This window comes from Uloborus diversus, chromosome 3, assembly GCF_026930045.1.
Source record: "Uloborus diversus isolate 005 chromosome 3, Udiv.v.3.1, whole genome shotgun sequence".
In the NCBI taxonomy this organism is placed as follows: domain Eukaryota; kingdom Metazoa; phylum Arthropoda; class Arachnida; order Araneae; family Uloboridae; genus Uloborus; species Uloborus diversus.
This window is the reverse complement of record NC_072733.1, coordinates 72,121,987-72,143,855: the sequence shown is the minus strand read 5'-3', so window position 1 is coordinate 72,143,855 and position 21,869 is coordinate 72,121,987. Positions and strand designations below refer to the sequence as shown.

Here is a 21,869-nt window from a genome sequence, read left to right as displayed (position 1 = left end):
ATCTGCTAGAATTATCTGCCGATGGGATGTTACAATTGGAATTCAAGTCTGAAAATTTGGATACCTTTTGGTTAAAAAGAAAAACAGAATACCCAGAATTAACAAACGAGGCTTTGAAGTGTTTGATTCCATTTGCTACCTCGTACTTGTGCGAGTTGACATTTTCATCAATGGCCCAAATAAAAAGTAAACTAAGGAATCGCTTAAATTTGGAAAACGATTTAATACTTAATGTTGCAAAAACGGATCCACGATGGGAGAAATTGATTGAACAAAATCAAGCGCAACCTTCACATTAAAATGAACGAGTACTCGAAGATTTTATTTTTTGGTAATGTGTGATATGTGTAGTATGTTAATGTGTAATGTGTATAAATAACAGGGGCGCCGACTTGGAAAAATTATTGGGGGGGCCGGATGTCACCGGGATCTAAGGAGTATGTTAAAGGACGGAGCCCCCCCCCCCCCCCCCCGAAAAAAATTCAGATTTTTGTGCCTTGAAAATGCCAACTTACATATTTTCTGGTGTGTATAATTTATACAAACAAACATATGTGACAGGGCGTTTTCAAAGTAAAACAATCTAAAAATTGGTACACAAATTTTCTGCTTCAATTAGATCATGTCACTTGCCTTAAGTGAGGGATAATTTTACAGTTCCATTTTGTGGGGAGACGTGCAGTACCATAGCTAGGCTACGGCACTATACAAGGTAGTGCACTTGAATTGCATGGAAAGGCATTCCCAGTGGCACCGATTCAAAACAACTATTGGGGGGAGGGTACCATAACGGGGGCCTTGCCAGGGGAAATTTTCTAAATTTGAGATAAAAAATAGTGAGTTTTAAAGTTTTTTAAGCATTTTAGAGTCATAGGATCAACATTAGAACCCCAAAAACTCGACTCTCGGTAAATCGACACTCTGAGAAAATCGACAAGACGACACATTTTTTGACTTTGGAAAAAAGAAAAGAAAAAATGGTATTTTTGTGAAAAGCTAATTTAATTTACAATAATAATTATACTTTTAGTCTATTAGCAGTGAATATATAGCTCTGAAAAGATTGAAATGATATTTAAATAAATCTAAACTATCATTAAAAGAATAAAGCATAAAAGATTGATGTCGCACTTTGATTACTAAAAGTGAAATAACTAATTTAAGCTTGCTTTGAATAAGGCCCAGAGTTCATTAAATAAAAATAATGTCTCAAAATTAATGCTTTAATAGAGTTAAAAAAGTTAATAAACAGATTACTTCATTAACTCTAATAATTAAAGAAAACTATCACGCCTTCCATTAAATATACAAATCAAACCCTGATATATTTTTTCCAGATCAGCAACACTTACATGAGAGCTCCGCCAGCGAGACTTCATCCGAAGGTTTGCGCACTGGGATAAATTCTATGAGTGCTCTCAGCACCGTAACACTATCCTTATTCACACCACTCGTTTTCAATTAACCTGCTTACTACAGCAATAGTTATTTGTTTTAATTCATTACTGAATGTATTTTACAATGTAACTATATTCAAACACGAAAAGTAAAAAATAGCAACATAATTTTGTGATTTTAGAAACCATAATATGACAAATAATGTTCTTAAATTATTGAGGGGGCTCTGCCCCCCAAAACAAACTATTGAGGGGGCTCGGGCCCCCTCAAGCCCCATGGAGTCGGCGCCACTGATAAATAACATAACGAGTATCATTTTGTAAACTTTTTTCTTAATATATCTACCTTTTTAAAATTTATTGATTTTTTACTGAGTTCTCGCGACTTTTTTCTTAATATATCTACCTTTTTAAAATTTATTGATTTTTTACTGAGTTCTCGCGACCCCCCTACAAAGGCTTCGCGACCCCCTGGGGGGTCGCGACCCACAGGTTGAAAAACACTGTTCTATAGAGTAGTTCCGAAATGGGCATACCACTCCTTTTATTTTCAAAATTTTTCCAGCTATAGTGGAATGTTATGTATTGTTATACATAGTTAGTTACATGGTCTTAAAGGTCATAAATATTGGTAGAAAACCATCTATCTCGTAACACAGGTGAATTCTGCAGCATGTTCTCACAGATATTTTGCAGAGTTTCGGGTATTTAGCAATGTTTTGTTGCAAAACATTTGCGAGAATATGGAGCAGAATTCAGCTATGTTATGACATAGATGGTGATCTACCAATGTTTATGACTTTTAACAGGTCTCCAAGATAACTGTTAATAAAAGACATTCACCCACAACTAACAAAATGTTGAAAATAAAAAGGGGGTAACGCCCACTTTTGGACCACTCTGTATCTTTTCTATTCTCTTTAGGGATCCAGTTGAATTATGAAGTGAAAATGGGACCCTTGAAACGAGCGCAAGCACTGAGACCACTGGTCTATTGTACTATTCTGGATGCAGTTGCAGATAGGTTATTAGAGGGCATTGCTCATTATTTTTATGCTTCAATACCAACCACTCTAGTATGAAATGCACCGCCAGCTCAGTCAATTCATATATTTCTGCCTTAGCCCTGGCTATAGGGCGGCAACTTACTGAACACTCTAGTGTGACTTATATTTTGTAAATAAGTGGAGGAAATAAAAATAACACTCTGCACATGCACCTTATTTTTATTTTGACCAAAACTGTTATGCATAATCCATTAGTTGCCTTAGTAAAAAAACTTCAGGCAACACGCCAATGTTCCCAGATGGGAACATGCCTGAAAAGTAAGAAAATTTTTTTTCTGAAAATTTCTTCTTTCATTGTTTATAGGGATGCCTATCAATCTTATTTTTATGAAGTAACTTCTTTTTTTATGTTTGGATCATAGAGCAGCATTTAAAGGGTTAAGACAACTGACAAAATTTAATATTGATGAAATGCTTAGAAATTTATGTTGGCTAAACCTGCCTTGGTTTATGCAACTTTGCTTACAAAAGAGGAGAAAATAAAATGGATGAAAGTTAAAATTTTTACCTGATTAAAAATCTGAAATTTTCCCAATATTTTTAAAGTCTAAAATTCAGACAAAAGTCATTGGAATATCCTCTCAAGAGAATAAATTAAATATTGGATATGGATATAGAGAAAATATTTCTGTTAAAATAGACTATATTGTAAAAATTTCTACCTTTGTTTGAAGATTAGGTTAGGTAGAGTACTTCAAGTAAAATTAACAGAATGCAAAAAAAAAAAAAAAAAAAAAAGGAAAAAAAAAAAAAATACTTCATTGCTTTCACTTTCGTCATTCTTGGGATAGTGCTTTTGCCAGTATTCTTCTTCTTCTTGCTTTAAAAGTTCTCCTCTTTTGAAGTATTTTCGTTTCTCAGTCTGCAACAAAACGTCAAACATTGCCATGGATTATAAAGAAAGGATTTAATATTTGCTGTATAATAAAATAACTTAAAAACTAATAAATGAGACTAGACCTACTGCATATACTCCCGTATAAGTTGAGAAATTTAGAAGAAAAAAAAAAGAGGTTAAAAGTTAGGGGGTCAACTTATGCGGGGCGGAATTTTCAAATATTTTCCCTGAACCATTCTAGGAAAAAGCACTTGTAAAGGTGAACATTTATCTCAATTTTAGTCTAACCCTTTCAAACAAATGCTAAAGAAGTAAATACTCGCACATTTCGTTATAATTTTACGTGGTTTGAGTGTTAAATAAAGACTAAAACTACAGGAAACATCAACTATGCAAAAAGTGCAGGACTTGCAAATAAATGTTCATTGAAAAAGTAATATGGCAACAGAGCAAAATTTATGCATATTAATTCAAAATAAAAGCAACAAATAACAAAAACTGTAATAGTGAAACCAAACTCTTTACAAAATTAAAAATCTGATAAATGAACCCTTTTTGTTCAAAAAAATTAAAAATGGATGTTCTTTAAGAATGTTCATTATTTTACTTTCCTCCTTTTTATACTGTTTATAATAAAAAATAGAGGCAAAATGTTCCTGATTTTTTCAGAAAGTTAAAGGGTAGACTTATGCGTGGATTTTTGATTTTTCTCCTAAAATTAGAGGGTCAATTTATGTGCGTTAATACACATGGCATTTAAAAATTAATATGCGTTAATCTTTCCTACATTTTATTTTATCCACCTACAATCAGAGAAGTTTTTGCCACTGCCATTTATTTTAACAGGCAATATAAATCTGAAAGATAGTGTCCCTTGGTGTAATTCCAGCATCTGTAATAACTTTTTTAAAAGTAATATTAAAATGTCCTGGATCCCCACACTTTCCTCTAAATGCATATCTGCCAAGCTCAAGCCCCCCCCCCCCCCCAAAAAAAAGAATGAGACAAAGTCACATGGAAGAAAAAAAAAAGATTTTAAATGATGTAATTGGATGAGAAAATTTGGTTTTATATAGCATCTTTAGTTCAAAAAAGACCAATTTAATATATTAAACAAATTATCATTTTAGAGTTATACAAACTTCCATATTCAACAGCATATAAGTGACATGCTTTATAAAGCATTTGTTTATTATAAAAGACCAATACAATTTATATTAGTGTCATTAGTATTAAGCCACTTATATCATCTAAATTATGATTTTAATTATGTTAGTAAATTGAATGAATGTGCAATACAAGTAGTAAAAAAAAGCCAAATACATGTGAAAAATAAAGTAAATACCTACTCTAACGAAAAACATCATCACAGAATTTTCTTTTTTACAAAGTATGTAATACTGATAATAAATAAATAACATTTTACTTGGTAGGATGTTGAAGAATAAATCACTAATATATTTAAATGTGAAGACAAGTAATTATTATCATTATCATACTATATTTAAATATATATTCCTTTGTGAGAAATCATGAAACAATTCACTTAAAAACTGTGGCATGAGTAATATTATTAAATGCTTATTCTCCTTTTTATTTTGTTCATTTATTTATTTATTTTGAGTAAAGAAATTTTCTTTAACTTGGTGAGCAAAAATCTGTGGTTGAAAACCGTTGGTCTAGAACATATTCATTGTGCAATCCGGGACTTGACTGTACTGCACTTGCAAAACTTAAATGTATTGTGCATTTTAATAATACTGGAAATAATATTACTCTGATTCAATTCACAAGACACAGGCAGAAAAGAAGCAAGTTTTTTACGCTGAAATGCAAAATTTCAACTAGAAATAAATGCTATGTGTGCATTTTTTCAATTAAGAGTAAACCACATTCCCCCCAACAGGCTGATGTTTCCCTATTAAAAAACTCTTAAATTATGACTATGTGTGAAAGCAATAGTTATTTAAAATCATCGAACCAAAAGCATGCTAACTTCTAATACATTTTTGAGCAATCAGTTCTGAATGATTTTACTAATGAGTAGGTATAAAAGTAGAATTTGTGCTAAGTACGGATTTTGGAGCTTTTTACAGAAATGTATAAATGTGTTTTACGGTAACATTTATTAACTACGTAACAACACAAATAACACATCTTACTTCAAAATCGAATCATATAATAATGTTTAATCAAAAAAATATCAGAATTTTAAACGATTACACGTTAAGAACCCTGACACACTTGTACATGTTTTCGTACAAGACAAAACATAAACCAGATAGAAAAGCATCTTGAAAGCGCATTTTAACAAACTTTGATTTATTTTATGTTTCCATTTGCAGAAAGATCAACTTACTATCAGATTCTTTTCAGCTAACTGGCGTTTTTTGCGTTCAATTTCAGCTCGCAAAACATCCATCGTCTATTTGTTTTGTTTAGATATTTGGAATTATTGTTGCCATTCAGTAAAAAGCAAATAACATGGATTAGCATTCTCTGCTTATTTATTTATTAATCAGCTCCATTAATGAAGTAGTGAATGCGCAATAAATTGGCATCAAAAAAAGTAAATGTTCTTTTGTAGAAACAATAAAGCAGTAAAATACATAACATTTTTGGGCGAATAATTAGATATTGAAATCAGATTTCAATTAGTATTGTTGCTCAGGATTTGTGTACCTGTGGTGTAGTGGTTATCACATCCGCCTAACACGCGGAAGGTCCCAGGTTCGAGCCCTGGCAGGTACAGAATGATTTTAGCGGAATTTTATTGCTATTTATACTGCTTCGGGTGATTTTGTGCAAACAAGAAAAGAAAAAATATGTTCACCTGATCAGATTTTTCCAAATGTTTTTGCTCTGGGGAAACTTTGCTTATTTTTTCTGTTTTTCATAGCCCCGTTGCCTAGGGATAGTTTCAAATTTATTTTGGTAATGTAATATGATGCATTTGAACGTTTTAAAATTGAGTGGATAAGATGATTTCTTTTTGTCTAATGTGTTCTAAAACCTTCAGTGAATGTATGAAAGTGTCACTGGACAAATTGGAAATTTAATCCAAAAGTGAAATTTCCCCCGACAATGAGGGTTTTATGGGCTCTTTCTATCAAATTTTTAAATCATGAATAATTAAAACACATTTTGTAAATTGGCCTTAATGACGTGATTTTTTTTTACGTGAAACAACAAAAAATGCAAATCTGGTTAGATAACCACGTAAAATAAGCGTACAAAATAAATATATAAAGAATCTCAAAAATGAAGCTAAACATGAAGGTGTAGACAATCTTTCATGACTTGTGAAGAATTAAGATTCGATGCGTTCCCGAACTTGGAAATGCTTATTATTAGTTGTTTTGAGAGCAAATTTTCTATCAGGAATGATGTACAAGAATTTGAAAAAGTTTATATGGTTTCTTATAAATTATACCACAGTATTAATGTTTTGTTTAAAAAAAAAACTTTGTTAGCCATGGTTGTTTCAAAGTAAAAGAAATTACAATGATGTAACAAAAAATATATAATTACAGAGTCTGCAATTATACTTTAATGCAGCGCGAAACAGTTACTAATTATAGAGACGTGTTTATTTGATGTAATTATTTATTATATATTTTTTTTCGAATGGGAAAAAATACTCTTATTCTTAATACGCAGCACAACTTATCTCGCTCTGGTGATGTGTGTTGACACATAAGGGTCACACAATAAATTGCATTTTATTGTATTTTTAGGTTTGCTTTCATAAGTAAATTAATTTGTATAGTAGCTATGAAAAATATAAGTTTTTTTTTCAAACTTTGTTTCCTGATTTTATACCTTTTCAAAATTCAAACAAAAATATTGGGTGTGTGGCCCACCCCGTAGCACTCCCGGAAATCCGCATATGCTCATTTAAATATAGGCTGTTTAGATTAAACCTTAAAAAATATTGTTTATTAATTCTGCGTTAGATATAATATTTCTTCGGCAGATGTCGCCACCAGTAAAAATCCCTGGCAGCTGGCTGCTCAGGGATAGGCAATCCGAGCAGCCAGGGCCCAGCGACTGCAGGGGGAGGGGGGTAGGATTATTGGAACTGATTAAAAAAAAAAAAAAAACCTCTAATTTGAATTCCGAAACTTTGAATTCAAAATATGTTTTTCGCAATCACGAGTTGCGACAAGACTCTACTAGTTAGAGTTATTGTTTCTAGAAATGGCTCCCCCGCCCAAGCATGTCCCTCCTCCTGGGTGCGTACGTGTATATAGTTGTGTGCGTGTGTGTGTAGGCTTAAGTGTGTGTACGTAGGCGTGTGTATGTGTGTAAAGGCGTGCGCGCGTAGGCGAGTGTGTAGGACATGGCCCAGCAAAAGTGGATTCCGGGGGACAGTGCTCAGGACCAGCCGCGCCGCCGCCGGTGGACGGTGGTGCTGCAGCCCTGGTCCAAGCTGAAAAAGGAACCGGAACATCAAGGACTGTCAAGTGAGAACAATAAGCAATCGTGATTGCTCAAAAAACGTTTTTGTTTTTGTTGAATAAGTTTGACTACGGAGTAGGTACCTCCTTTCCTCCATGGGAAGTGTAACATAGGACCAAGAAATCAGCATTAGCAACAGCAACCATTCTGGGAGTAAGTATAAGGGGAAGGGGGTGTGGATGTAAAAACTAGGGTGTAACTAGGCGGAGTAACTAGAACCACTAGGACCGTGGTTCTAGTTACTCCGCGCTCTGAACTCCTCCCGTAGCTTTTGCAAGTTTTTTCGATTGATTATGATTCTATGTATTTTGTACGTAAAATAATTCCAAACAAGGGTAACAATAATTTCAGTTCTAATAGGGAAAAATAAAATGCTACAATTAAAAGATTTTTAAAAATTGGAAACTTTTCCTATAACAAATTGCCCAATCGAGAGATCTTTCTCGACTTTGAGAAGGCTAAAAACATACTTAAGGAGTACTATGTATAATGAAAGTTTAATGGGTTCTTGCTCTGCTGAATTCAAGCAATGTCACCATCACATGCAGAGGAAGTTATAAATAAAATCGGAAAAAGAACTAGAAAAATAGATTTTATTCTACGATATCTTGTAATCATATAGAGGCAGACTGGTGAATACACTGAAATAATCATGTTTTTAGTTTTGTAACTACAGATTAAAATCTCGGTCTTAAAAATTGGTGCTTCTTATAATTGAATTTGCTTCGCTGTTTTCATTTTTGAATTTTTAGGAAAGTAAATGTATAAATTCTTGTGTTCTCTGGTAATTTAATTAATTATCTGGTATTAATAATTTATTAATTAATACTAAATATTTATTCCATACTTCAATTTTTCTTTTTCAATATTTTTTGCTCTCTATAATCGATAAAATTAAGTGAATATGTTTGACGGCATATTGGGGGTATGATATGAAAATAGAATTTTTAACTCTGGAACCTCCCCTTGCAAAATTCCTGTGTACGCCACTGATCGATAGGATACAATTTTAGATTTGTACTGAAAATTAACAAAACAATGTGTGGCAAAAAAAAATATTGACATGAAAGAAAGTTTCGTGACAGCCTGACAGCCACAACACACTAGTTAATTTTGCCTTTATTTGTGATAGCAATACCCGCACAGCGATGCCCGTGCTAAAAATTTAATGTAAGTCCGTTAAATAAAAAAAAAAAAAAAAAATTGAAGCCCCCTCATCCTCTGATGTGAAATGATCATTTTTCTTTGTATAAAATGCGTACACACCTTTTCAAAAAGAAAAAAAAAAAAAAGAAAAAAAAAACTATTTAAATTTCTTTGGAATTTAAAACTTTTCGTCAAATCATTAAATTAGATTTACAGTTGCTTTAAAACTCTATTTAGCGAGTGAAACGGTTTTTACTTCAATTTAAAATATTTCGCCAAATAAACAAAAAAAAAAAAAAAAAAAAAAAACACCAAATAATATCTTTCATATGTAAAAACAATTCCGCAACTCTATTGTTATCGCAAAACTTGCCCAGCGACTACGCTATCAAAATCGATCCGTCTAAAGAAAAAAAAAACATCCCGTGGAACATTCAAAAATCGTCGTCAGAAAAGAAAAAGAAAATGTCGTACATTTCACTCGGATAAAAACAAATCAAAAGTTTCTTTTCTTTCAAAACAAATCGCCAGAACAATAAATTACATTAACGGTTGCCTTAAAACAATAATCCTAGACTGAACTGCTCAGCGCGTAACGCGCTAAGCGACCACGCTACCGGAACCCAGCCCTTTTGCGAGTGAAGCGGATGTTTTTTCTTTGGCAATAATAAATATTTCGCCAAACAAACAAAAAGGTATAAAATCACATTAACAGTAGCTTTCAAATCTTTATACAATATTAAGAGCTGTGTTGCCCGGCTTTGCCCGGTCTACCTTGAGAATAAAAATTGTGTCAGGTGACATATAGTCAACAATGAGTCTTAAATAAATAAAAAAAACACCATGCAAAATTACCCTTCCAAACAATGACGACAGATATTAAAATACTTTTAAGAAATTAAAATGCGAAAGAGCGTAACCATTTAAACATGAAATAAAATAAGTTTGGGAAAGTAAATGCAAAATAAGGAAATAAACAATGGATTCAAAAAGCGTAACCTTGGAAACGTGAAAATAAAATGGTTAACAATTTGAATTGATATGAGATTTTCCGAACTTTATTTAAAAAGGCTCTAACTTTTCCCCCTTGGAGATAGGAGCTTAAATTTTCGACCATGGGTCGAGATAGAATTGGAGTAAAAAAATCCGCTCTTTCCAGTGCTGTCAAAAAGAAAATTGTGGGACAATTCCTTCACTTTTTATTGATAAATTTAATGAAGAAAGTAGTGCCTAAATTTCAGCTAAGCCTAAAAAAGTTCGAGCTAAAAACGCAAATCACTCCCGCCGTAATTAAATTAGACCATTGAAACAAATTGTTTAAAACGTGGAAAATTCTACATTTTTCAACGATACATAATATTAATATGTGCAAGTAATTTTTCACCCCTTTAATAGCCAATAATAGACAATTTACGTGAAATTTGGGCCTAAATTGGAATAAAAAAAGAACCATTTATCGGATTTTTTCGAATCATAGCCTATGTTACTCAGTAAGAAGGCACCTTTCATATAGTGAAAGAATTTCTGAAATAGTTGTAATAGTTCCGGAGATTACCTCGAACATATAATCACTTAAAAATTCGTCCTCTCTCTTTATAATATTAGTATATGTTACTCACTGTGCCGGATCGTTAAAAAAGTAGATCCGCGGATACGGATCCGAACCCGGATCATTCGTGTCAAGATCCGCAGATACGGATACGGATCTCATTTTTTTTACCCAATACTCAAGTGTAAAATTCGCTACGGAAAGTATTCCCGTTAGGGTAATGGCACTGTTTCTCCAAAAAAATGTCATCTACGGCGAAAATATAAACAAAACTCAATTATTTACTCTTTAAATCTCCGTTAAAATTGAGGTGGAATTGGAAGGAATGGGTCAGCGCTACATTAATGCTTAGATAGAATGTGAAAAATTATTTCTATATAGACTAGTAGATGTAGGATACAGGAGCAGGAGTGTAAAGCTGCTTCTGGACAGGCTAGAAATAATTTTTCGCATTTTATTTCAATGTAAATGCAGCGTTGACTCATTTCACCCAACTTACCCCGACCGACGAAATAACAAAGCCGCGAACACCTTTACAACTAGTAAATAGATAATTTAATTTCACTTTTTTTGAATGATGCCGAGAAAAACCAAAATGAAGAATTACACAAACCCCATAGGCCCAATAACAAAAACCAATATTAAATTAAAAATTAAAAAAAAAACATTCCCCAGAGAGCCGACCTCATATTAAGATGAATTTCACGAGTCAGACTACATATTGTTAACAAATGTGAACCGACAGGAGATAGAAATTTTAAATCGTCGAGCTTTTTCTCCTTATGTTCCGACTATGAAATCGCTACCAATCACGCGTGTAAAGGCTTAAAATGGCATTAGAATTTACTTAACTAGATTATAGCTCCTAGCTCTTACTGTATATAACTTGGAAGTTCCAAATAAATATCAAACATAGAAAACTTCGTTCTTTCAATAAGGGTCAATATTTTTAACGCACGGGTAAGTTTTTACTACCATAATTGTAAAAAAACATTAACTCGGTTTTTAATTAATATCTCCGGTGGTTAAAGTTCTACAAAAACGAGGTCAAGCTATAAGAACACTTTTGATCAAGTCACCTTTAAACGAAAAAAATAACTATCAAAATCGGTTCATCTGTTTAGGAGCTACAATGCCGCAAATAGACACACAGATGCACACTTTTAAAACTTATTACCCCTTCTTTTTTGCAACGGGGGGTAAATTGGCTTCGGAAATTATAACTTACAATTTAGACAGGGAATAAAACCTAATTAAAACGGAATTTAAGTCTTTAATTCAAATATTTAAAAATTTTTAGAATAGAAAAGATCCGTTTAAGATCCGCCAAAAAAGTAACGGATATGAATACGGATACAGATCCTTATTTTCCGTCGGATATCCGCAGATACGGATACGGATACGGATATCCGGAACATCACTACTCAGTAAGAAGGCACCTTTCATACAGTCAAAGAATTTTTCAAATAGTTGAAATAGTTCCGGAGATTACCTCGAACATATAAACACACAAAAATTCGTCCTCTCACTTTATAACATTAGTATATATAGATTATGTGAAAATATCTTGAATAAATATAAATAATACGAGAAGATTCTTCACTGATGATTTGCAATGCGATTGTGACTATATGACTATATGTAACATACGAGGCTTCCAATGTTTCTTTAAAAATTTTTTAGGTTTTACTTCGAAAAATAAGTGAAAAAAAAAGGAAAACAAACTTCTAGAAGGGGGAACAAATCAGTTTTAATGATTAAAACATATTTTAAGGGCAAATACCCCTGTGATTCTCCCAACTTGCTTCAAATGTTCATACTTTTGAAATTTTTTACCTCTCTCAGTAATTGGAATCAGATGGGGGAAAACGGCGGTCATATTCGGATTCAGGGTTTTATTTTACATAAGAATTAGGATTTTGAAGAATTTTGTAACGCAGTATGAGACTGGAACCTGGAACGTATGAACATTTGCAAAGCCATCATGACATAGTACTCGGCACCAGCGATGGCACCAATTGAACCTTAAACAGAAAAAAAGTTTCAGTTTTAGTTTTATTTCTACATCAGTAACACTTTTCTAGGGGGAGGGGGCAAAATTTACGGTTACGTATCCTTCATTCAATGGTGGCAATGAATCCGGAGATCATGAATGATACTTTTTCCATGCTTAAAAAAATAAATTAATTAATGGCAAATAAAATATCTTGTTTTCTAAAAAAGATTCTGTTACAAATTCTGTAAGTAGCAATTATTTTTGTGATTAATTTGTTGTAATCTAGCTAAATTTTAGCCAGCGGGAAGCTTTTTGCTCACCAAGCAACCACTTCACTTTGAAAAGTTTTCCGCCAAACAAGATAAACAATTTAAAAGATCTATCCATATTTCTGAGGAGTTGAAGGTGGGAGGAGGTTCTAATGGAAGTAGCTGTGATGAAAAAGGAGAAGAGGGAGGATGATAGTTTGGCAGATACTTGGCGGGCAAACTAGATATCATAACTTTTTATGGCTGAGGGTTTTTGGGTTTAGGATGCAGGTTTTTTTTTTTTTTTTGTGCGGAAAAGTTAAAGGTTTTCTTGGCGGGGAAATTTTTACAACAGGGTTGTTTTTGATGAGATATCACATCTTTTTGCATTGATATTATTACTTTGTCTGTATTTTCAGAATTGAGAACTTCAAGTCAGAAAATGTTCAATTGAAACAACGCTGTTTTGTGTTTTTAAGGAACAATAATGGCTAGCCTAATTTTGCGTCAAGTTATTTTCTAACTATTAAGATTCTATGTTCATTTTGCGAGAATTGGTCGGTTTAAATTTAATTGCAATCCTTGTATCCTCTCTGTTGCAAAGAAAACTTCTTGGATAATAAAATATTATATTTTAAATTATATTGTTTTCGAGTATTTTACAACTTCGCAATAAATTCTATTACAGTTTCTTTATTTGACAGATTATTAAAACATTTTCATGAAGGTTTCTTTAAATGTTTTACAGCTTGAGGGCTATTTTAATCTAGCTTTTCACTTTTTGTTTAATTACATTTTTTCTTAAATCGTGGATTATTTTAGGTTTTTTGGGATAATTTCTACTGTTTTGTGATTTATCTTTTTCTTGATAAAGTCTTTGTCTTGTTTAATACCTAGTTTTGTTTAAAAGTTCTATTCAAAATACGAAATAACGCATGTTATCAACAAGCAAAAAAAAAAAAAAAAAAAAAAAAAAAAGAGCATTAAATATTTTAAATTTGAATGTGTCAGAAGATCTATGCAACTTTACTCCATGTCAGATCGCGGATATCCCAAATTTGCCATAGCGAATGTGCATCTAGCACGCGGACTAAGCTCATTAAAAGTCTTGCTTAAATTAATTGCAAAAATCTCTTCAGCTAACAAATTACTGCAAAGCACGGATATCCACACACGTATTTCATATATTTTCAATTCATTATGTGTTGTTTGTGAAAAATCCATTAATTTAGAAAATAAGCAAACCAATAAAAAAAGTGCTATTTTTCGCTTTCAATTAAAAAGTTATATGTGCCGTATTCATATGCGTACAGTTTCATATAATTTGTTACGTAAAATATTGTAATGGTTTAACCCCAGTTTCGCGCCGACATTGAAAATTTCTTCCCTCCATTAGTATATCAAAACTGAAAAACAGGGGGGAAGAAAATGTCGTATCGGCAAAACTTTGAGGGGGGGGGAGGAGGGGGGAGGACAGCATTCTAATCTCATTCATTAATTTGTTTCTCTGCTTAAGTATAAACAAACAACATAGAATCTGAAAACAGAAAGCCCAATGAGTTAAGTCTGCGCGCATGTGCAGTCGCTGTGGCAAATTTGTGATATCCGCGATTTAACGTCTCGTTGCAACTGTTGGATATGTTTTAGTCTTGATTGAATTTCATTTCCTAAGACAACTTTGGAATAACTGTTAGATCTGTTCTAACCTTGCAATTGCAGTCCGAGATAAACAAACCCTATGAGCTGAGAGTAAGTACATAAGAATTTAGAGAAAATTAGTGATTTTCAAACTTCAATTACTCCGACCCATGAGGTCCCTGGGGGTTGAATTTTTGTATATGTACTCAATGACCCCCCAAGAATATATATACAAAAAATCATTACCGTAGCCCCCCGGGGGGCTGTGATAGAACCCCGGGAAAGTACAATTTGGGGGGTAAAACGAGGGGGAAAGAGGAGGGGGGGGGGGGTCAAATGGCACAAAAAGCCCATCAGTAGGGCACAAGGAATGTGTGTGCGAAATTTCAGCTTGATTCCTTTTTTCGTCTGGGCTGTAGCCCTGTCAAAGAAAGCGAAAACTTTTTTGAACAGCGATTTTATAACTTTAATACCTCCTCCCCCTGATGGTCCAGGGGATTGTATTTTGGTTTACGGCGTCAGGGGCCACAAGAGATTGAGTGTACCAAAAATCAACTCCGGTGGTCTGCATGGGGCTGAGATACAGAGGGGTGAAAAACCCAAAAAACCCCAACTTGTTCTGTCGCGTAATCTTGTTCTTGGTCGCTTTTATTTTCTTTCGTCTTTGGCGGTGGATTTGCTTCTGTTGGCTGCTGACGTTTGGTTTCCTTGGCGGGGCGGGACGCTCCCGCGTCCCGTGATAAGAAGAATAAGAGAAAGATATCATTTTAGAGAAAATGGTTTGCTTTCTAAGAACTGGTTCAGTTTCTACTAAACGCAGATAAGAGAATTGTTTTCCATGATTGCACTAGCTATATGATCTTATTTTTGCTCTTAATGATTTGACGGTGATTTTCATCGAATAAGACATCTCTAGTGCCATAAAATCACGAAGAAGCTAATTTCTGGATCTTCGTTCATGTTTTGCATGCTGCAATAAGAGGACACATGAGCATATTCGTTGGAACTGTTGACAACGATGCTTCCATCAGCTGTACAAAAAGGGGATAAAGAAGATTTTGGAGCTGGAAAAAACTTTCATTTTATATTAGTCAAAGACTTAGCGTACAAATTCGGTCAGCAAAAATCAGTTGTTCTAAGAGAATTCCACTCATTCTCAGCGGAACTCTCATGGTTACCTCTTTTCTTGCAGGTCAGAAAAAAGTGACGATGTAGAAATGATGAAAAGACTATCCTGATGTTATTGGTGTATTTTCATATATATATTCTAACCTAAAAAAAATGCACACCTAATTAAAAATTTCAAATATCTTAGCGATTCATTAATCTTTGCTACTACTTGTCTGCATGCAACTTGCCGTCCGTAAATGAAGCTGGAAACTTTTTCCACCAGCGAACAATGATCAATGAATAACTTACCACCGACAGCTGAAGCCTTAAGGCAAGTTATTTAGTGCTTATCAAAGTGGACATCAGTGGGGCAGTATGTCCAAAAATTTAGCCTTAACTTCAATTTATGATTGGGGTTTTACAGTAACTGATGAAAAGCACGTTCTTAATTGTTTGAGTTTGTCCGAACTTTCAAGTTCTTGCTGAAAGCGAATTTACGTTATGCAAGTGTAAAAAAACCTGCTGTCATTTTACTTGTGGGTGCTTCAAAAATGAACTTATCTAAACACCTATGTGTTAATACTACAATGGAAAATGTTATGTACTTGTGTAAATTACTTGTAAATTCAAACGTTTAAAATTGCCTTTTATATAATCGTTGTATGCATCACTTAATCAGATTTGTATTGCAATTTAGTTGTAGCTTTTGTAACATTGAATTATATTTCAATAAATAACAATTTTATTAATAGTAAAAATATTGCTAGCTTTATTAACATAGCACTAAACTTCTTATTGTAGCAATTAAATATTTCTTCCTCTTACATGGTTAAAACATAGAACAAACGCCTCAAATCGTCGAATGAGAAAAAAACTTGAAACTTGTTTTAAAGCGTTTAATAATAATAAAGATTGGAGTTCTGTAAAAATAACGTGAGTGCCTCCTCCCCCTTATTTTAAGTGCACATATGACTGATAAAACTGCAGAATGTGGGTGAAACTTCCAAAAAATTGCGTACTTCATTTCCAAGTGTTTGAAGTTTTTTTTTTCACCGATAATGAAAATTGATTTCGTTTTAACTAATCAAAGTGCTGTATTTATTCTTAAACAACAATTCAAATGTTTGTTTAAAGTTTTGAAAAATTACTAGCTTTGTTTATGGTTTTTAATTTCTACTTTTATTCTTAGTTTTGTATCAATTTTTAATCGTAAACTCTAAAACATAGGTTCGGATTTTCTGATGTTTCGGATTTCTGGGGTTCGGATTATTGCGTTCTACTGTAAATGAATTGATTTTCCTTAACATAGTGCTTTAAAATGCATAAAAAAACATTTCTCAAACGACCCCTCAAGAAATGTTAAAGACTTTGATTACTTAAAGTTTTGTTTCAAAAAATCAAGTTTTTAAAATTAATTTTAAAATTAGGAGGTTTAGAGATATTTTGATGACTTTTTACGCTTTAGTAAGCATAATAGAACTCCCAAAAGAAGATACAGTGGGTATTTTTCAAAAAATAAAAAAGAAAAGTAGTTTTGGATTTTTGACCAAAAATGGCTGCCGGGGGGGGGATTTTGAATTGCCTCCCCTTCTAAATATGTTTGTTAGTACATTGTCTACATGCATGCCAAGTTTCATGATTTTATCACAAAATTCAGTTTCCGGCTATATTTTCTACCATAGCCCCTCTACTATTGGCACCTAATGCGTAACAATTCTTTAAATCCATTATGTCAAAACCACGATGCCCAAATGCTTAATAGGGTGGGCCGAAAAACAACTTTTTTTTTATTTCGATGATGGGTAGGGCGGAAAAGGTGGCATTGGTAGAGCAAAGTGCACATAAAAAATTTGATTTTTTTTTTTTTTTTTTTTGCACAATTTCTTGATCTTCCACAGTTGTGTTGAAATTTCGACCAAATGCTGTTTTTTCATGCTTTTAGCCAAAATTAATAAAAATTGTAGTTTCTATTTTCGATGATGAGTTGCGCGGACTAGGTGCCATTGGTGGCACTAAGCTCCCATAAAAATTTTGCGGTGTGCGGTATAGTTCTTTCCTTTGTCACAAATGAGTAGAAGTTTTGGCAATTTTCAGTTTTTTTAACATTTTCAATAAATTTTCTCAAATAGTAAAGTCGTCATATTTAGTAGTACAATCAATAGTAGTTCGTCATATTTCTCTGCCATAATTATATTTTCGAAGAGCACATTTTATGTGATAAACTCTATAGTAATTACTTCGGATAAATATGGGGAAACCGTACGGGGGGGGGGGTCATGGGGATCACCCTTAACCATCGGCACTATTGTTCATCCGCATTGTGTTCAAATACTTTATAAGTAATGTGTAAAACAGTAGAATATTAAGTAATCTTTTCAACTAATTAATTATTTTTAGGAGTAAATGTTAGAAATACTACTTCCTTTCATTGTTTATGAAATTAATTAGTTACGTTTATGTACTACTAGATGCCTTGTTCCTGGCCGCTTTGGTGCTTTTTATCGATACCCAATCAGTTTCAGAATTTTTTAGTACCCAAAACACTATATGCTTCAGAATAATCTCCCCCCCCCCCCGCCCTAAAACGATAGTCTGTTCCTAGCCCTGCGGAAACCAAATAGATATGCTATTCCAAAACAATGAAATGGATTTTTTTATGTAATGCGGAAAAAATCCATGGCATAAAGCTACAAATTTCCATCCCGCAATCTGAGCTGAGACAGAATCGAAAAATGTTAAAGAAGCGTTTATACATCATTGTTGCAGAATGTGGCAATTAGCTGAATTTTTTATGCCCTCTGGTTGTTCGTCACATTGCGCATTGTAATAGATATAACATTTGATGGTTTATACAATTTTAAAATTCAACATGATTTTACTTTATGATGAATTTAATACAGAATGTTAGTGTTATCTCATGCATTTTTCGAGGTCTAAAACGAGCCTCTTTTCAAAAATAAAACTTGCCCACGCTTTATCGTTTTCTGTCAACGACGCCCGGGAATAAAGTATCTATCTAGTGCATCCTCTTCTCACTTGAATGAATTACAAGCCAGTTTTAGGCTAGGGAGGGATTTTTTTTCCTTCACCGTCTTTTTTTTGATAGACAGCCATAACTCACAATCTATAAACCCACCGTGTCACAAGGTATAAAAGCAAACCCTCCTCTTAAAAATAGATTTTCAAACAGCTGAACGGTTTTGTCAGAACCTTAAAAATGGTTCTACAATAACTTTCGTATGTTTTAGAGCAGGAGTCTCGAACTTACGGCCAGCGAACGGACTCTGTACGATCCACTGAAAGCTTACAAACAGAAAAAAACCATTTTTTATTTGATAATGTATTTCTTTTAAATCATTTTAAAAGAAAAATGACTTTGAAATTATCGAAAACTTCCACTGAGAGCTTAATAATAATAATAATAATTAAAAAATCGTCGGTACGGAGGGGGGGGGGGCACTGACTTGACTATCTGAATTGAAATGTTGCTGGCCCGCCTTGCTTTAAAATTTACACTGTGTCCTTTGAGTAAAAAGGACTAGATACCTATTTTAGAGTATTCTTTGTTTTATAATTTTCGGATATGCACAAACGCTGGGAGAATTTCTCGCAAAAATACCATTAAATACAAGAAAGACTTGCAATTAAAAAAATTAATTAATTAAAAGTAATTGGAGGGGTGGGATAGCGAAGAATGCGTATCGGTCGGAACATTCGCCTAAAATTACTCAGCAATGAAAAATCTACTTTTTAAAAAAATAAATATTGATGAAGTTAAATATTTCAGTCAGATCAACTTCTTCAAAGCAAATTTTAAACTAAGAACACAGCGATTAAAAAATATTTAACTTCAAACTGTTTTTGAGCAATTCAAAAAATTCAACATTACCGCCTGCCAACAAAAAGCAAAATATTTCGTGTACACTACTTTTTTCGCTCATTACTTTGGACTGATTACCCCGAACATGGACCCCTGAACCCGAAGTTACCCCTGAACATGGGTCAAAGTTTTGCCAGATGTGATAAACATTCATTAATTGGAAAACCAGAAAATAAACCGATATAGTCACACTGAAAATAGCTGAAGCAATAAATGGTAGATTGAGACATCTCAATTACTCGTACCTACTCAGAACCAAGTACTCATCTAGTGAAGATTGGACACTCGACCAAAGATAATAGAACTAGTGAAGATTGGACACTCGACGACCGGTTTTTACGCATGGCAAGAAAAACAAGCGTAAGTAGAATGAAAACTGGTGCTTGAAAAAAACTGACATTCAGAGCTATAGCCGCCAAGTTGAACTGGAGATTCTTGGAATTGGCGTAAAGGTTACAACACTAAGAATTCTTAGAAAAAGTGGGGAGAAAGAACGGGGATACTAACCACCGGTTTCAGTTCCCGCGACAATGATAACAAAACCTAATTGATTCCAGATGTTATCTACGGAATCTTGAAACTCAATTTACATCCTCTTCCCATTCTTTTGAAAATCTATTTAATGGGACGCTGATTAAGCGGCGATGTGTTCTTCATAATGCCATAGAAAGTCTAAGGTACAAATACGTTTGGAGTGGGCTGTCAAAAACTAAAACTAAACAAAATAATTTTTCTACACGCCTCTTTAATTCCAACGCTTTTTCTTATTAATGCTTTAAGTTTTTGCGAACAAACAAAAAAAAAAAAAAGAAAAAAAATGATGTTGTGAACTACTAAGAATTTTTTAATTTTAAGTTCAAATTTTTTCTTCTTGATCAAATCAAACTGTGCCAAAAAAAAAAGATGCAGTAATAGATCAAATATCAAAATGTATTTTAAACAAAAATCTTTACTCACGTGTATTGGCAACGATATGGTTGATGGCAAGCATAGAGCGCAATTTTAATTCGCTTCTTGATTATCACAACGTGGAAACGTTGTGAAAGATGCGACAAACTGCATCATTTGTGACGCCATTAAAACCACGCCTTGTTTGAAAAATCGGACATTTAAAAAAAATAATTAAAAAATAAGTGTTGGGAAAATGAAAGTATTTTCTGGGTCCAAGTTATAGTTTTTGCTTATTCTATCGATTTCAGTGACTACAAGTACTACTTTTGACTGAAGGAAACCACCCCATTTGTTCGTGAAAATTAAATAACCACGTCAAACAGACTGAATTGCAGATTACTGCAGACTCGTGTTTCGGCGCTACAATGGACGGCTTTCTCAATGCAAAAGAAATGAGCTTTTGGTTGAAAAGACACCCGACAAAAGAAACCTAACCATTTCTCCGATGTTTTTTCAAACATGAGCTCATTTCTTTTGCATTGAAAAGGACATTCATTTGTAACGCCGAAACACGTATCTGCAGTAATCTGCAAAGTGTGCTATTTGGCGTTGTTATTTCTCATTTTACTTTTTGCACATAAGTATTTATTTGACTTATAGTTCGTTTTTTTAACCCAATTAATATACAAAGTAAAAGAAAAATAAATTGAAATAGAAGAGATCTAAAAATTCAAGAAAGTTACATTAAGATTTAAAATGAATCAGTTTTGTAGACATTTTTTTTTTTAACGAGAAATAAATTTTTAGGTAAACACGCATTTGTCTGTGTGTCTTTTAACCCAATCTCCTCTGGATTAGGAATGTCTCAGGTCGAAACTGGTCTCGTTGGATATCGAACATCCAGAGAAAGCCATTCCGCTTTGGGCTTTCAACATCCAGTCTTGAGAATATCATGAACCCTGTATGTCCCGAGGACACCAAGGAGTAAGCATTAAAATTACCAATCGTTACGCGCCACAAGTGGTGAGCGGAGGTTGGCGAACAAAACGAGCAGGGAGTGGAGCCCCCTAGTACAAAATTAACAGGAGTGAGAATTTAAAAAATAATTGTAAATTCATTCAATCTAACGAATTTGTCGCCCACTTCACAGTGAAAATTGAAGGGAAATCTTGCGAGATAAAAAATATTAAGTAATGTAGTCGATGACTGAGAAGTTTTTTTAAACCTTATCAACTTCTGCAAAATAGTGCAGCGAAGAGGAGAGCAAGCGGGGGGATCATCCCGGGCGCCAAAATATGAGACGGCTCCATAAATTATGGGTTTCCTGATATAATAATGGTATACCTGTGTATAATAATATAGTTTACATTTGAGAAATTTGTGAAAGTAATCTTTGTAAACAGTGGCGTAAATAGGGATTGGCCGGAGTAACTCTCTCCAGGGGCGCAACAGTGAACGGGATGGAAATTTCAAAACGTTATTCCCAAAAAAATTTTGATTTTTTAAAACTATTTCATAGACTTTTTTTTAGAAAAAATAGTAAAAATAGAACTAAGGGAGTGTGGGGGTTAGTTTGAGACTCTGCTCATTGGATTTCTTGTTTCTACTAATGGTTTTTATCGCGGCCGTAATTTGAATTCAAGACCTC

General features: G+C 33.5%; 1 protein-coding gene and 1 non-coding gene across 2 annotated transcripts in view; one reads left to right on the top strand and one right to left on the bottom strand.

The window, feature by feature from the left end:
• Nucleotides 1-5,785, bottom strand: part of LOC129218083 (pre-mRNA-splicing factor 18-like) — a 29,145-nt gene extending 23,360 nt beyond the window's left edge. The window contains exons 1-2 of the mRNA XM_054852280.1: nucleotides 5,662-5,785; nucleotides 3,222-3,326 (exon numbers count right to left, since the gene is read on the bottom strand). Of these exons, the coding sequence (XP_054708255.1) occupies nucleotides 3,222-3,326; nucleotides 5,662-5,724 (168 nt within the window). The 5' untranslated portion in view covers nucleotides 5,725-5,785. The remainder of the gene's footprint in view (nucleotides 1-3,221; nucleotides 3,327-5,661) is intronic.
• Nucleotides 5,786-5,980: 195 nt separating this feature from the next.
• Nucleotides 5,981-6,053, top strand: Trnav-aac (transfer RNA valine (anticodon AAC)). Its single transcript has one exon. It is a non-coding gene; the product is annotated as a tRNA-Val (tRNA).
• The last annotated feature ends 15,816 nt before the right edge of the window (nucleotides 6,054-21,869 follow it).